The 15206-nt window shown below is 36.5% G+C and overlaps 1 protein-coding gene across 15 annotated transcripts in view; it reads right to left on the bottom strand.

Moving 5' to 3' along the window:
- The window catches only part of LOC126723447 (uncharacterized), a 103435-nt gene extending 94709 nt beyond the window's left edge, over positions 1 to 8726 (bottom strand). For 2 of the 15 annotated variants that reach the window (XM_050426845.1, XM_050426846.1), the window contains exons 1-10: positions 8533 to 8726; positions 8382 to 8436; positions 7889 to 7924; positions 7756 to 7800; positions 7056 to 7139; positions 6818 to 6883; positions 6574 to 6612; positions 5480 to 5579; positions 4873 to 5023; positions 3424 to 3578 (exon numbers count right to left, since the gene is read on the bottom strand). In XM_050426845.1, coding sequence (XP_050282802.1) covers positions 3554 to 3578; positions 4873 to 5023; positions 5480 to 5579; positions 6574 to 6612; positions 6818 to 6883; positions 7056 to 7139; positions 7756 to 7800; positions 7889 to 7924; positions 8382 to 8436; positions 8533 to 8711 — 780 coding nt within the window. In that variant the 5' untranslated portion in view covers positions 8712 to 8726 and the 3' untranslated portion in view covers positions 3424 to 3553. Of the gene's footprint in view, positions 1 to 2719; positions 3134 to 3423; positions 3579 to 3668; positions 3813 to 4871; positions 5024 to 5479; positions 5580 to 6573; positions 6613 to 6817; positions 6884 to 7055; positions 7140 to 7755; positions 7801 to 7888; positions 7925 to 8381; positions 8437 to 8532 lie in introns of those variants that run through there. The other 13 variants (XM_050426842.1, XM_050426843.1, XM_050426844.1 and 10 more) reach the window with 12 other exon arrangements.
- Positions 8727 to 15206: the final 6480 nt, after the last annotated feature.

Consider the following 15206-nt stretch of genomic DNA (forward strand, 5'->3'; position numbering starts at 1 on the left):
AAAATATATGTGTAACCATCTTTGTTTACCAAATAAAATAAAACAAAAAATGTGTAACCATCTTTGTATGAATCGTCTAGTGCTTTTGGTACTAAGTCATCCAATGTTTCTCCTCTTTCTAACGAAAATTTTTTGTCACTTACTGATGTCGCGGAAGTCTGAAGAAAGCACATACGATACTCTCTTTGATAGACAGAAACTAAACTATTAGTTTCTAGGTAGTAAACCTAGAATTCACGAAGGATTCTTTGAATCCATAAGATGATGAACTAGAATCCACCAGAGAAGGAATTCGACAAAAATTCTGTATTTTTTTAATAATAAAATAAAAACTGAATTGCCTTTGGAGGCTACAACGCGTTTAAATAGTAAAAACAAAACCTAGGGCAACTAGAAACCCTTATAAGGTGGCTATGAAAGAATATAAAACCTTAATTTGTGACTAAACAACATTAAAAGCACCTAAAAAGAATGAAATAAATAACCTAAACCTAAAATAACAAAAATGACATAAAAATACTAAAATTAAATAATTACAAAAATTAAATATTAAATAATGTCCTACATCAGACATCTCCACTTGAAACAAACTCGTCCTCAAGTTGATGGTCGAAATCTGAAATCTTCTACTCCAAATAAACAAATATTTTGAATGCTTTAATAACTTGACCCTGTTTTGAAACTTGAATTCTTCATAAAGTGTAGCATAAAATTTCTTCTCATCTACCTTCAATTTATTTGCAACATCAATCAACAAAGGGTTGATAATAAAATTAAAATTTTCTACTCCAAGAAAATCAACATATTGTGTAGTCATCCTCAACAAATCAACTGGAACTTGGAGGTTGTAGATGATGGACTTATTACCATATTTAACCTCAATTGGATCTTCCACAATATTCTCAATAATATCTTCATCAAACTTTTGACAAGTGATATCTTCAATCTTCAATTCAATAACTTGTTGCAAGTTTTGATATTTTTTAACCACTTCAAAATTTTCTTTAGAAATAGGCTGCTTCTTCTCAACCCTCAAACCCTTTCCTTTACTTGACACATGGACTTGGCTATGATTATTTTGGTTTTGTGGTTGACCTCTCATGTTTTGAACATATTGCTTTTCATATGAATATATAGATTTATAATCAACACTTGTATAATCTAGCATATCATAATAGGCATTAGGAAACCATAAATCAATTAATACCTTTTTCATTCCTTGTCAAGAGTAGATTGGATGCTTACCTCCCCGCTTTCTATCGATTTGAATGTCTTCCCACCATTCCTCTGCTTCATCGTCCAATTTATTAGATGCAAGCCGTACTCTTTCTTCATCACAAATTTTCCAAAAATTAAAATACTCTTCCAAGTCAGGAAGCCAATCAATAAAATCCAACTTACACATATCTCCATCAAAGAATGAAATTTTCTTGCAATTAGGAGTGCGTCTTTGAATATATTGAATTTTGTTGTTGTGAGATGATTTCCTAGCAAGAAAAGTAGCAATCTTTTACTTGATTTTGCCTATAATTTGCTGACTTTTTTCACAAAATTGTTGATTCTCATCACAAGCCTCTTCACGAAACTTGAGAAACTCAGCCCTAGTGAGGACTATGTTGTCAACATCGTTGTTGCCGTCGTTGTTATGGTGGTCACTATCTCGTTGGTTAGCTATCAAACCAAGGTATGTCAAGGCTCTGATATCAACTGATGTCGCGGAAGCCTAAAAAGAGCACACACAATGCTCTCTTTGACGGACAGAAACTAAACTATTAGTTTCTAAGTAGTAAACCTCGAATCCACGAGGGGTTCCTTGAATCCATAAAGTGATAAACATGAATCTACCAGAGAAATAATTTGACAAAAAGTCTGTATTTTATTAAGAATAAAATAAATATTGAATTGCCTTTGGAGGCTATAATGCATGTGCATTTGGGAAAAATTATTTTTGCCAACTTATTTTATTATTTAACTTATTTTTGCTACTATTCATGGGTCTTACTGCAATTTTTGGTACTATTTATGGGTCTCACTGTTTCTGCTAACTTTTGCCTTTATCTACAGTACTTTCAACAAAAAGTTTTCAGTTTCAGCAAAATAAGTGGATCCCAAACGAACACTGCGTTTAAATAATAAAAACAAAACATAGGGCAACTAAAAACCCCAATGCCACTACGAAAGCATAAAAAACTTTAATTTGACTAAACAACATTAAAAACACCTAAAAAAAAGAAAAGAAAATAAATAACCTAAACCTAAAATAACAAAAATTACATAAAAATACTAAAATTAAATAATTACAAAAATTAAATATTAAACCGTGTCCTACATCACTTATCAAAACAACAAAAAGTCCTTGTCCTGTTACCTTCGAGAGCTTGAACTCTTGGCCAAAACAAGGTTAGCTGAGAAACCCTGTAGAGTGTAGATATCAACTTACAGCTTTATAATTTTTTAAATAAAAAAATATATACATATCAATAAAGTAATTTACAAATCAAACACAATTTTTGTCATCATTTCCTCCATTTGTGATTGAAATCTGTACTTTACAGATGATGCAAATATTTCCCTTATTCTGGATAATGTAGAATAACTTAAAATTAATATTGCAGAAAAAAATTTTAGCATAATTTTAGCATTATTGTCCAAACTCCAAAAATGATTACTTTAATAGAAGCTGAGTAAGTGGTGTGAAATTAGTGATTTGGAATGCAAAGAAAGCCAAGTACCCAAGTAAATGATTCATTAAGAGAACATAAAATTAAAGTAGCATAATCCAACTACCCAAGTACAAAAGAAGTACACGAGATTCACCAACAATTTGAAAGAAAATTACAAAGATCATGCTACTCAGAGATACTGCTCATGTCTGCCATCCACTCAAACAAAGGTCCAAGGAATGAGAGTTTCGAGTCCAAAACTGAAGTTTCCACATTTCGAAACTCCGAGCATTTCTCTCTCCAAATACACCACTTGAGAGGATGGGGGAATGCATTCCAAATGTCTACACTGTAATGTCGACTTAACCGACCATACCAACAAGCTAATAAATCAGTTCAAAGTTCAATTTTTAGCTCTTCAGAGTAGATATCCAGGGGTAGTCAGCCTGGTTTTGTTAATAGCCATCAATCTGAAAAAATATGGGAAGAACTGAATTCAATAAATGATAATTAAGGTTGTGATGACAACAATAATAATGAAAACAATGGCAATGATCATAGTGCCAAAAATATTTCAAAATTCGACATAACAAAGATATGATCATGTGGGTCACAGTTTCCTAGCATTATAAATACGTATCAGCTCCAAACCAGAGTCCATGTTATTTTTAGCATGTCAGTTGACAAACAATGGAGGACTACTTTAGGTTCAAGAAAAGGCACACTAAATGAAGACAACAACGAAGGGCTGATCTTCTACCTCAATAGTCTAGTAGGTATCCATTATGCATTTCTCGCGTATATGCATCAGTTTTGTCCTAAAAAATTTCCGATGCTTTAACCCTGGTGTAGGTGCTGCAAAGGAAACTTTTGGGGCACTTGTAATGCAATTAGTTTAGCGTGCTTCTTTTCTTCCTGCATCAGCATGACACACAAATCAGTCAGAACCATTAATGGACAAAACCGTTATCTACCATATGGGATGTTCCTCAAAAGCACACACAACCTTTTCCCTAGCCCCATATGTGATAAGTATGCAATGTGTAATAGATTGTTTTTGGAAAGTTCTGAGTCCAAGCTGTCAAAGTTCATCTCCTACCTTATGGGACTTTTTTGTTGTTATTTTGGTGGATCAAAAAGGAAAGGGAGCTACACATTCAGATCAAGTTGGATCAGAATCCAGGAATCAATTAACACAGAAATAATCATTATTCCATACTCAAGGATCAAAGTCAAAGCATCATATAGCTGAACTGAACCATGAACTGAACCAAGTCAACCAACCTAGTCATCGATCAGGTTGGTCTGGTCTGTAGGCTGAAGTGTTTTATTCTATTTTTCGTTTGTGTGAGTCGAATTAAACCTGGTACTTTTTGTGAGGGAGCTTTTATCAAGATGGAACAATTTAAACATATACTAACTAACAATATACCTTAATAAATGAAAATGATGCATTAACTTTATGATGGCCATAAGTCATCATCATGCTATTTAAATCTTCCACAATTACACTGGGAGAAACTAAGGGCAGCACCATGAAAACAAAGGATTTTAATTCATGGTTGCTTGACCACAAAGAAGCTCATGAGAAAGAGATATGAAAAAGGAAAAACAAAATTTTCACTAACTAAATTTAGTTGCACAAAAGCATCTTCTAACACAATACTGACATGAAGTTATCAAAGTTAACTTTGGCAGGAGAAACAAGAATATTAATGAGTGAAAACCTAGTATGGTGGCAAATAAGGTAGATTTCAATCCACTCCGGGATTACTAAAATGTTAATTCACCTATTTATGTAGAATGTTAGCAAAACCAATAATCTGCTACTCAGAAATTATATGCCACACATTTTTCTTAATTTATACGTCGGTCATCAATTTAGCATCGGTTTATAAAAAATGAAATTTCTGTCTGCATTCGAACATAAAATCCATATCACACATTGATGAAGAAATAGTTTGCCTACAATTTCATGGGTTAGCAGTTATGACTTTAAAGGTTTGTCATGACAAGTGTACATTTTAGATCCAGCATATCTGGTTTAGAACAAATCCCATTCATTTTATTTAGTCTAGTACTTCTCACTCTTTATTGATCTTTTAAAATTTTGAAGATAGTAGCATTGGCAACTTCAAACAAAGGCTACAGCTATAATAGTCTAGCAAAGACAAAACTAAGCAATATCATAGACAACAAAAGATCTCACCATTCTAATGCTTCATTGCCTCGCAAAGCTGCAAAGTGTGCAAGTTGACATATTTCATTGAAATTATTTTGACTAATTGCCTCCTTATCAAATATGGCATCTGATAATACAACTGCTGATGCTCCTTGGGTGATATATTCTCTGACTGAATCTGTATCAGATTAGAAACAGATGACATCCCATTGCACGCAGAAAATAAGAATATAAAACATATCAACTTAACAAATATTTCTGAACATAATGTCTCTTTAGGTTCTCCAAAAACACATGTTCCAAGAATACTACAAGTTTGAATTTCAATCTATGAAAAGTACACATGAATCAAGAAAATGTTATTTTATGCATGATTTTCATTTATTTGAAGGGCTGATACACGCATTTAAATTATTATTTTTTAAGTTTGAAAGAACTCCCAATAAATGTCTTAGCCATGAGAACAATTTGGATAATGGAGGGATATGAATACAATTCCCAGATGCAAAATCATCTCTTTTTCTTATACTTGGATAATAAATAACGGAGTTTTGAATCTTTCTTACTTTTGAGCATGAGCACAAAAATTATAGTAGTGAGTCTTTAAGAGATACAGGACAGAGACAAAGTTAACCTATTGTTATGCCCTGAGAAGCAACCATTGAGATGTGATGAAAAGGCCTCTTGAGTGCAGAAATATACCGACTACCACCTAGTGCAGAGACGGGATAAACCTAGTCCACCAAATAGAAGAAAAATAAATCCATGAGGTACATCTATAGATGAACTATTTTCTGACATCCAAACAGTATAAAATCCCAAAATTCTTAGTGAGGAAACTAGAGAATACAAATGTTTGTAAGAACCAATCATATACTAAGCCATACTTTCTTCACTGTGCAAATCTTATGAAGATTCTTTAGATTGACGAAGAATGCATTTATGACTTATGAGCCAGTATTTAGGGGCGTAAGTAACCTACATAATGCCAATATAAGTAAGGAACTCTCAACTATCTGAAATTGTGTACAGAAGAACAATGTGGGCTGGAAAAACTTTATAGAGCAACCTAAGACAAGAAAGACCACTTCAAGGCACAGAAATACTTTTAAAATTCTGTGGTAAAAACACTAACCGGGTCCAAGGTGCCAACTCAAGGAAGCAGAGCCTATGCATGCATGATCTTTTTTGGGTAAGTCTAATGCATGATCAATTCACAAGATAGCAAACTGAAAGATTAAATTTAGATAGGGTAGATTTGAGACAAGATGAACCAATTAAAATGACAAATCTTGAATCCAAGTTGGTTACAGGAGAAATGAAGATGCACATTCATCTCAGAAAAACAGTTTACGGTAATTTAGATCCAATTTCCACTGATATCTTATTCTAACTCAGAAAGCTAAGCTACAGAACTTATTATTGAAGCTTGCATAACTTTATATAATTTCATTTAGAAAGATGACTTTTATTTTTGAACCAAAAAGAAAATCATGACTATTCAAGCACTGATATATGTTTAAAAGAAGTTTATGGTCAATTGGGGACATTTACCATAATTGTGTACCTAGCAACCGTAATGACTGGTGTATACAGGATATCAAATAAATAATGAGCTTTCACATTAATATCCTTTGAAAAAAGGAGTCAGGAGTGCATATGGCATTGGACGGTGACTACCATATGAACTGCCCAATCTTAAGCATCATAGAACATGTCAACACTTACCTTGACAATTTTGGCACCAGAATCATATGCAGACAATATCTGTAAATCACAATCAGGTTTTAAGTTCTCCTTCTGACTCAAAAGTTTCAAATCTCAAAAAGAACAGTAGAAAAAAAATAACTCTGAAATAGAAGTGTCCAACAAGATAAACATTATAAGAAGTCAAGTGCGTTAAGAAAATTTTTACAAACGCTATAAAGCTTAGAAATGAAAGAGAGTTTTAAGTTTTATAAGATGGCCTTACTTCTGTTGGGGTCATCACTCCAGGTATGTACAAAACTTCACCACATTGGGCATCAACCATAATGTCCTGACAGCCAATAAGCATGTTTAGAGTATACAGAAGAAGCAGTATTAGTGATGTCTTCTAACAGGTTTGTTTAGGATTAAATTCAAGATAGAAAGTTACAAGAATCATGAAGAGCATTAAAAAGGACAAAATAATTCAAAACGCATGAGACTGCAGAATTCAAAACGCATACTTTCACCATTGCAGGACTCATTAGAAATTTGGCTCCAGCATTTATTGCATTTTTGGCATCCTCAACATTTAAAACAGTCCCAACCTGCAGGATACTTTATATTTTTCAGAAGTGAGAAAACTCTTGCAAAGCAGTACTTGCATAGATATATATGGAACCTTTCTATGACTTCTCTTGATTGAAGATGGAACAGTAAAAACATTCAAAGTCTGTTACAAAGATAGTTTTTGATAGTCCTCCAAGTAGTTATGACCTATTCTTATTTCACAGATAGTAGATCAAAATCGGGCTCTCTATTTATAATTATCTATGGTATGTCAGCAACAAACAAACCCATCCACATGCATCCAAAACCAGATTGTGAACTTAAAATTGCATCTAGTTGGATTTACATGAAATGTGCCTAAAGATAATATCTAAAAGGGGCAATTTGTTATAGCATTTTGTCAGATAACTAGTAATTAAGCTAATTAGCTCATCACGGATCATTATAAATCAAGCTCACATGTTCATATAACATCCAACAAATGAGAAACACCAGTCTTATGTCCTTCCAAACAAGCACAGAATTTGTCCATAGATCATGCACAAATAACTATGCCGACAAGCATAGACTTTAGCAAGGATTTTTGTCAAGCACAGTCAGTTTGAACATAAATGATATATTAAGAAATTCAAGAGGAGCTATGAAGAGAATTACTCCTAAGGTTGTAGTAGGATGCTCCTGCACCAGCTGCTGAAGAACCTATGCAAAAGAGAAAGAAAGCACATTAACTCCCAAGCCCAAGAAGCCAATGCATTGGGGAATTGGAAAAGATTGCATTCTAAACAACCTCGAATACACCTGGGGTAGACATCACAATCTCCAGCTACATATCAAGAAAGAGAAACAAATCAGAAACCATCTTTCATATAATCATGGACTACTGCAACTAATTGCAGAATAAGAATAAATTACCATTGTATTTCTTTATAAAATGATTAACATAAAGCGAACATTTCACCAATCAACAATGCAAAAATTTCCCAAGAGACCTTAAGTAACGGCAAGAATCTAACTAATCACAATCCATAGATTAAGGGATAAGAAGTGTGGGTGCAATAAGTTCTTCTAGACTGTCCAAAACAATGCAACTGAATCAACTTTTAAGATAATAATAGCTACTTATTTCGCTAATATTTATATAATAAAAGTTTGGTCTTAGAAGTCATGATTGTTACGCATGTGATTCATTAATTATTAAGACAGTTCACTTGACATGAAACTCTAGTTCAATTTATGAAAGAGATCAAAGAAAATTTTGTAAAGAAAAAAAAAGGACTCACAACTGAGATGCCGCCACTAAGTGCAGCACGTGCAGCTTTCAGTGCCAGCTCTGCGCTATCCAAAAGGAGAAAAAAGATACAGTAACTAAGCCATTAATGAGAGTAAAAGACAGCAAAACAGTCTCTAAACTAAAATATTAGAGAGAGAGACCTATTGGCACGAAGGCAAGCTATGACACCAGATCTGTGAATGTGTGTCAAGGTTTTGTGAACAGAGTGCTGAGTAGAAGAATAGCAACAAATCCTCAGCCGAGGCGGAGGCGGTGGTGCTGAGCTTTGGAGCCAAGTGCAGCTGCACATGCTTCTGAGGATGAGGCTTGTTATTGCCATATCCACTCACCTTTGCAAAGACAATGGATGAGCCAATAAGATATAAAAGAGAACCGTACATATGTTGTCTTCTTGCTACTTTTGTTTGGCTCTAACGGATAGTTTTTTGCTATCAGAGTAGCCAAACATGAATTTGCAAAATAATATTATCTATTTTCTTTGGGATATAAAACTTCTTTCATTTATAATTAATGCTATGGATATAATTTTTTTTTTTTTAATGAAAAAAATTTCACAATAACTGAAGTGATCTTGTGAGTGTGTCAGTTGTGTCCATTATTCAAATCAATCACTTCAATAATTATGAAATTTGTTGTGAAACAAGTTGTATCCATCACATTATTTGATCTTGTACTATACCTCCACAGCTTTGGTTGTATACCTCAGCACTTTGCTTACTTTTTAAAGCAAAGTATAAAACAAAGCACTCTCCTTTTACATGGGGTAATAAACAGTATCTATTAGCTATTACTTGGTTTTGGAAACAAAGTTAGGCCAAAGTAATCTCAATTTAGCCATAAGGGGAACAAGTTAGGTTTGATGCTGAATTGGCTGGTCTTCCATGACAGATTGTAGAAAAATGTGAGTGTAATCCAACTGCAATCTCACATATCAATAAGTTATGAAATTGGGTGTGCGATTAGGTGTGTCTTTAAAATTATTTATAATTAAAAAAAAAATATACCCACCAATGTAGACCAAAGTCCAAACCTCCTTTGGGTTTGATTTTGAATTTTCCTTGGGCTTGGACCAAATTCAACAAAAAACACTAGGGACTTTTGTGTACTTTAACTAGTATGGTTGCCCAGCTGTTGGCTTATGCTATCCTGGGCTGTATCAGGCTAACAAACCCATTGAGTGTTTATACGTTTAGTCGCTAAAATGGGCCTTGTCTCGAATGTTTTGGGTCTCATAGGTGAAGCCGGAAATAGAAGCCCAGAAATACACGGGATTCAAGGGCGGGGCCAACCATATCATGCCCAAACTTCTTCCTAAATATGGTTTTTATTTTTTATTTTATAAGTATAATAGGATTTGAGCTTATGACTTTTGTTTCAACGCAACAATTGATTAATGGTACAGGCAGAATTCAAATTCAAATCTCTTATCCAAGGCAAAAAAAAAAAAAACCTTTACGAATTGAGCTAATTGAAACACATTGTTTATAAAATAGTTAAGAGTTCCTTCCGACCATTTTTTTTTTTTTTTTGAGAAATGAGTTCATTCTAACTATTCTCATTCAATAAAACAGTTTGTAAGAGCGTGGCCAATCATATCATGTCCAAACTTCTTAAATATTGCTTTTCAAAACGATTAGTCGATAACAAGTAACTCAATTGAGAAAGTTTTTTGTTGTCAAACAAAATATCTAAAATTTGAATCCTGTCTGCACAAAAAATTAATTAGTATCTTGACATAATGATAAAGAGCAATCATCATAATCATAGATTGAAAACATCCATTCCTTTTTATTTATTTGATTGCTCCTTGTGTGGGATCAAGTTAAGACATTAAAGAGTGTTTTTTAATAGGTGAATTTCAAATCTAGTCCTAATTTGAATATAAAATATTTTTATCAATTAAGGATAGAAGAGATATCAATTAAACTAATTGAAACCCTATACAAATAAGTTCTAAACAAAATACAAAAAACAAAATAATACTATACATATACTACTATATTTTAAGTACGAAAGCTATGTTTGACCTTAACTTTCTTCTTATAAAGCATGTTAATATATATATATATATATATATATATTGTTACATAGATAACTTATCAAATGTCTTGTAACTCAATCATATAACTTCTTCTAAAAACAATTGTATAACTTCTTCTCATGAGATAGAATCAAGAATTGAACCACTCTATTGATATAAAATATACAATGATCAAATTATTATTTTTTTTTTAAATCAAACTATATTTAAAGAAAATGAATAAAAATACAATATGAAATATAATTATAAGGACACGATTCGCAACGAACCACAACAGTGTTGGATTCGCACGTGAAAAGGCCCAGACAATATCATTTGTAGAGCGTGGGTTTGAAAGGCTAGGCCTTGGTTACTCGGCGGTGGGTTTTTGTGGTGTGCATACATCGTTAAGGTGTTTTCACCCTTGGAGTCTTTTTCCTGGAGGTGGGATGGGAGGCCCCCTTCTCCAGATTACTTACTTTTTCTTTTATACTAGCCAATGCTCGCAGTCCTCCGTCCACGTGTAGGGTCAACCTTTCCAAGACTGATATTTGTCCCGTCAGTCTAATCCCAGAATCGTTGGGGGTGGCTGAAAAAGCCAAAGAATCCGGCTTTGTTAGGTGCAGAGTCTTATTGGGGAAGGGTAGTAAGGGCAGCTTTCCCGAGATATTTTAGATTTTCTTTCAAGTTTGTTCATATACCTTTTTTGCCCCTCTTTTCGATGGAACTTTAGGTCTGCCGAGGACTGAACTGTCCTCGGCTGCATCTCCGGGCCATTTTGTGATTTATATTATTGAGCTTGGGCCATAGCCTTCTTCGGCTTAGGCCTTTGGACTCCCCATGAGTAAGTGGGCCTGGCCCATAAATTATTGGGTCTCACAATAGCCCCTCCAAACCCTGCTGTCCGACCTCCTGGTTGGAGAGGGGGGTTTTGGTAATACCGAGCCTTTATTATGGCTCATTTAATTCAGCCTTTGACTGACGTTGGTGATTCTCCATCTGCCCAGAAAATGTACCGGTCTACGAGATGTTCCTCTTAATTTATTCACAATACGCTCATGCCGTCTGGGTATCCAAAGCGTGTCTTTAATAGTTTCCCTTCACGAGACCTCTCAGATTTAATGGTTACTAATGGTGTGGGGGAGCGAAACGGGCATATTCTTGTTGGCAGATTTCCTTGGAGATCTGAACATATTAAGTACCCTCCTCTTCGTCCCTCATATAAAAAGGAAAGACGAGAGTTGTTTCTCACATACATGAATCCCTTTAATCCCCCCGAAATCTGAAACCCTTAGATTCCTCCCAGAGTTTACCTTTACCCTCTGGTCATACCTTAACCTGTAATACGTTCACCATAGTAATTAGCAATGAAGGAGCCATACCCCTCCCAAAAACACCATGCTCTAGTAAAGCTCGAAATGGCTCGGTCAGGGCAAGGATGGCGGAGACTCAAGATTTGTCTCACCTTCCTTTCAGCCAAAATCCGAAGCAGGGGCTCGTCACGTCACACTTTCGGCGTGACTGAGTCGAGGACACCCATTATCAGTACCACCCGCTCTCTCATGAGCATATCTAACACGGCACCAGTGTGTTAGGAGTCAGGACTGGGGCAGGGATTAAGTGCCCCTGCTTCTTCCTCTCTTCGTTCACTGGTGCCTCATTTTGCCTCTCTTTCTTCTTCTTTCCACCACCAGATCCATCCTGGTGCTTTTCCTTCTCCCTCTTTTACTCCTTTTTCTTCCTTTTCATCTCTTCTCTCTTCTTCTCCTCCTTCTTTTCATTCATCTCCTCCATCTTCCTCATTCATCTCCTCCATCTTCTTCTTCCATCTCCTCCATCTTCGTCTTCCATCTCCTCCATCTTTTTCCAAAGAAGGTCCTTCTCTCAATATGGGCGATGCTAAGGCAGAGATTGGAGAGAGTTTGAAGACGAGTTTAAAAGACACCCGACTGTTTACTTATCTGTATTGCTAATGATGTTTTTTTTTTTTATTGTTTCGGCAGTTCACCTTTTGTATAGGCTTGTTTAAGCCCCTCTTTGTACGTTGTAATACATCTTTATATTAATAAAAATTGTTATCATTTTACTTCACATGTTATATCTCTATGTTTCCGAAATGATAACGCAATGCATAGACATACAGTCTTGTAAATCCTTTTTATTTTTAAACCGTGACCGACGTCTAGGACCAAAGTTCCTGTTAATAAAAAGATCTTGCTCTGTGTTTATAAAAATAATCCTGCTCAATAATACTGAATCGAACACATGATACTTAGGGCTGAAACTCCCATTAGGCAGGAACAGAAAGGACATTATGATGAGCTTACTGAATCGGCCGGGCACAATACTGCCGACCTTAGAGTACAATACTCGGGGCCTTAACCCCTTATCAAAGAGAATGGCGTTTTTACGAATTTGCAAGTGCTGTTCGGCACAATAATATAGCATTTGAATCAATGACAACTAGGGCCAAAATACTTACTAAGAAAAAGGTATCACCATAACTTTAATAGAGTTGTTTGGCACAACAATGCCGACCTGTGAAGAACGATACTTACCCCAAAACTAGCCGAGATGAGAAGTAAATGTTTGATGCGGTGTAGGAAGTAACCATCCGAAGACATATCACCCGCAAAATGAACAGCCCCCTTGGGCTACTGAATAGTGGGGCGTTCCGCCATCTTCTTAACACTCTTACTGGCCTTAACCTTTTACAGTATTTGAGCCGAGGACCTTTCCCATCCCAGTAGTTGGTTTCCCCATGGGCTTGAGTCCGAGGACCATGCAAGGCCTTGGTTCTGTTTAAGACTTGTGTTTTTTCTTTTGAATACTTGGTTTCCCCATAGGCTCGAGTCCGAGGACCATGCAAGGCCTTGGTTCTGTCCAAAACCTGTGTTTTTTCGTTTGAGTACTTGGTTTCCCCATAGGCTTGAGTCCGAGGACCATGCAAGGCCTTGGTTCTGTCCAAAACTTGTGTTTTTTCGTTTGAGTACTTGGTTTCCCCATAGGCTTGAGTCCGAGGACCATGCAAGGCCTTGGTTCTGTCCAAAACTTGTGGTTTTTTCGTTTGTGTACTTGGTTTCCCCATAGGCTTGAGTCCGAGGACCATGCAAGGCCTTGGTCCTGTCCAAAACTTGTGTTTTTTCGTTTGAGTACTTGGTTTCCCCATAGGCTTGAGTCCGAGGACCATGCAAGGCCTTGGTTCTGTCCAAAACTTGTGGTTTTTTCGTTTGTGTACTTGGTTTCCCCATAGGCTTGAGTCCGAGGACCATGCAAGGCCTTGGTTCTGTCCAAAACTTGTGTTTCTTCGTTTGTGTACTTGGTTTCCCCATAAGCTTGATTCCGAGGACCATGCAAGGCCTTGGTTCTGTCCAAAACTTGTGTTTTTTCGTTTGAGTACTTGGTTTCCCCATAGGCTTGAGTCCGAGGACCATGCAAGGCCTTGGTTCTGTCCAAAACTTGTGTTTCTTCGTTTGTGTACTTGGTTTCCCCATAAGCTTGAGTCCGAGGACCATGCAAGGCCTTGGTTCTGTCCAAAACCTGTGTTTTTTCGTTTGAGTACTTGGTTTCCCCATAGGCTTGAGTCCAAGGACCATGCAAGGCCTTGGCTCTGTCCAAAACTTGTGTTTTTTCGTTTGAGTACTTGGTTTCCCCATAGGCTTGAGTCCGAGGACCATGCAAAGCCTTGGTTCTGTCCAAAACTTGTGGTTTTTTCGTTTGTGTACTTGGTTTCCCCATAGGCTTGAGTCCGAGGACCATAAAAGGCCTTGGTTCTGTCCAAAACTTGTGTTTCTTTGTTTGTGTGCTTGGTTTCCCCATACGCTTGAGTCCGAGGACCATGCAAGGCCTTGGTTCTGTCCAAAACTTGTGTTTTTTCGTTTGAGTACTTGGTTTCCCCATAGGCTTGAGTCCGAGGACCATGCAAGGCCTTGATTCTGTCCAAAACTTGTGTTTCTTCGTTTGTGTACTTGGTTTCCCCATAAGCTTGAGTCCGAGGACCATGCAAGGCCTTGGTTCTGTCCAAAACCTGTGTTTTTTCGTTTGAGTACTTGGTTTCCCCATAGGCTTGAGTCCGAGGACCATGCAAGGCCTTGGTTCTGTCCAAAACTTGTGTTTTTTCGTTTGAGTACTTGGTTTCCCCATAGGCTTGAGTCCGAGGACCATGCAAAGCCTTGGTTCTGTCCAAAACTTGTGGTTTTTTCGTTTGTGTACTTGGTTTCCCCATAGGCTTGAGTCCGAGGACCATAAAAGGCCTTGGTTCTGTCCAAAACTTGTGTTTCTTTGTTTGTGTGCTTGGTTTCCCCATACGCTTGAGTCCGAGGACCATGCAAGGCCTTGGTTCTGTCCAAAACTTGTGTTTTTTCGTTTGAGTACTTGGTTTCCCCATAGGCTTGAGTCCGAGGACCATGCAAGGCCTTGATTCTGTCCAAAATTTGTGTTTCTTCGTTTGTGTACTTGGTTTCCCCATAAGCTTGAGTCCGAGGACCATGCAAGGCCTTGGTTCTGTCCAAAACCTGTGTTTTTTCGTTTAAGTACTTGGTTTCCCCATAGGCTTGAGTCCGAGGACCATGCAAGGCCTTGGTTCTGTCCAAAACTTGTGTTTTTTCGTTTGAGTACTTGGTTTCCCCATAGGCTTGAGTCCGAGGACCATACAAAGCCTTAGTTCTGTCCAAAACTTGTGTTTTTTCGTTTGAGTACTTGGTTTCCCCATAGGCTTGAGTCCGAGGACCATGCAAAGCCTTGGTTCTGTCCAAAACTTGTGGTTTTTTCGTTTGTGTACTTGGTTTCCCCATA

This window comes from Quercus robur, chromosome 4 (genome assembly GCF_932294415.1).
Source record: "Quercus robur chromosome 4, dhQueRobu3.1, whole genome shotgun sequence".
Classification (NCBI taxonomy): domain Eukaryota; kingdom Viridiplantae; phylum Streptophyta; class Magnoliopsida; order Fagales; family Fagaceae; genus Quercus; species Quercus robur.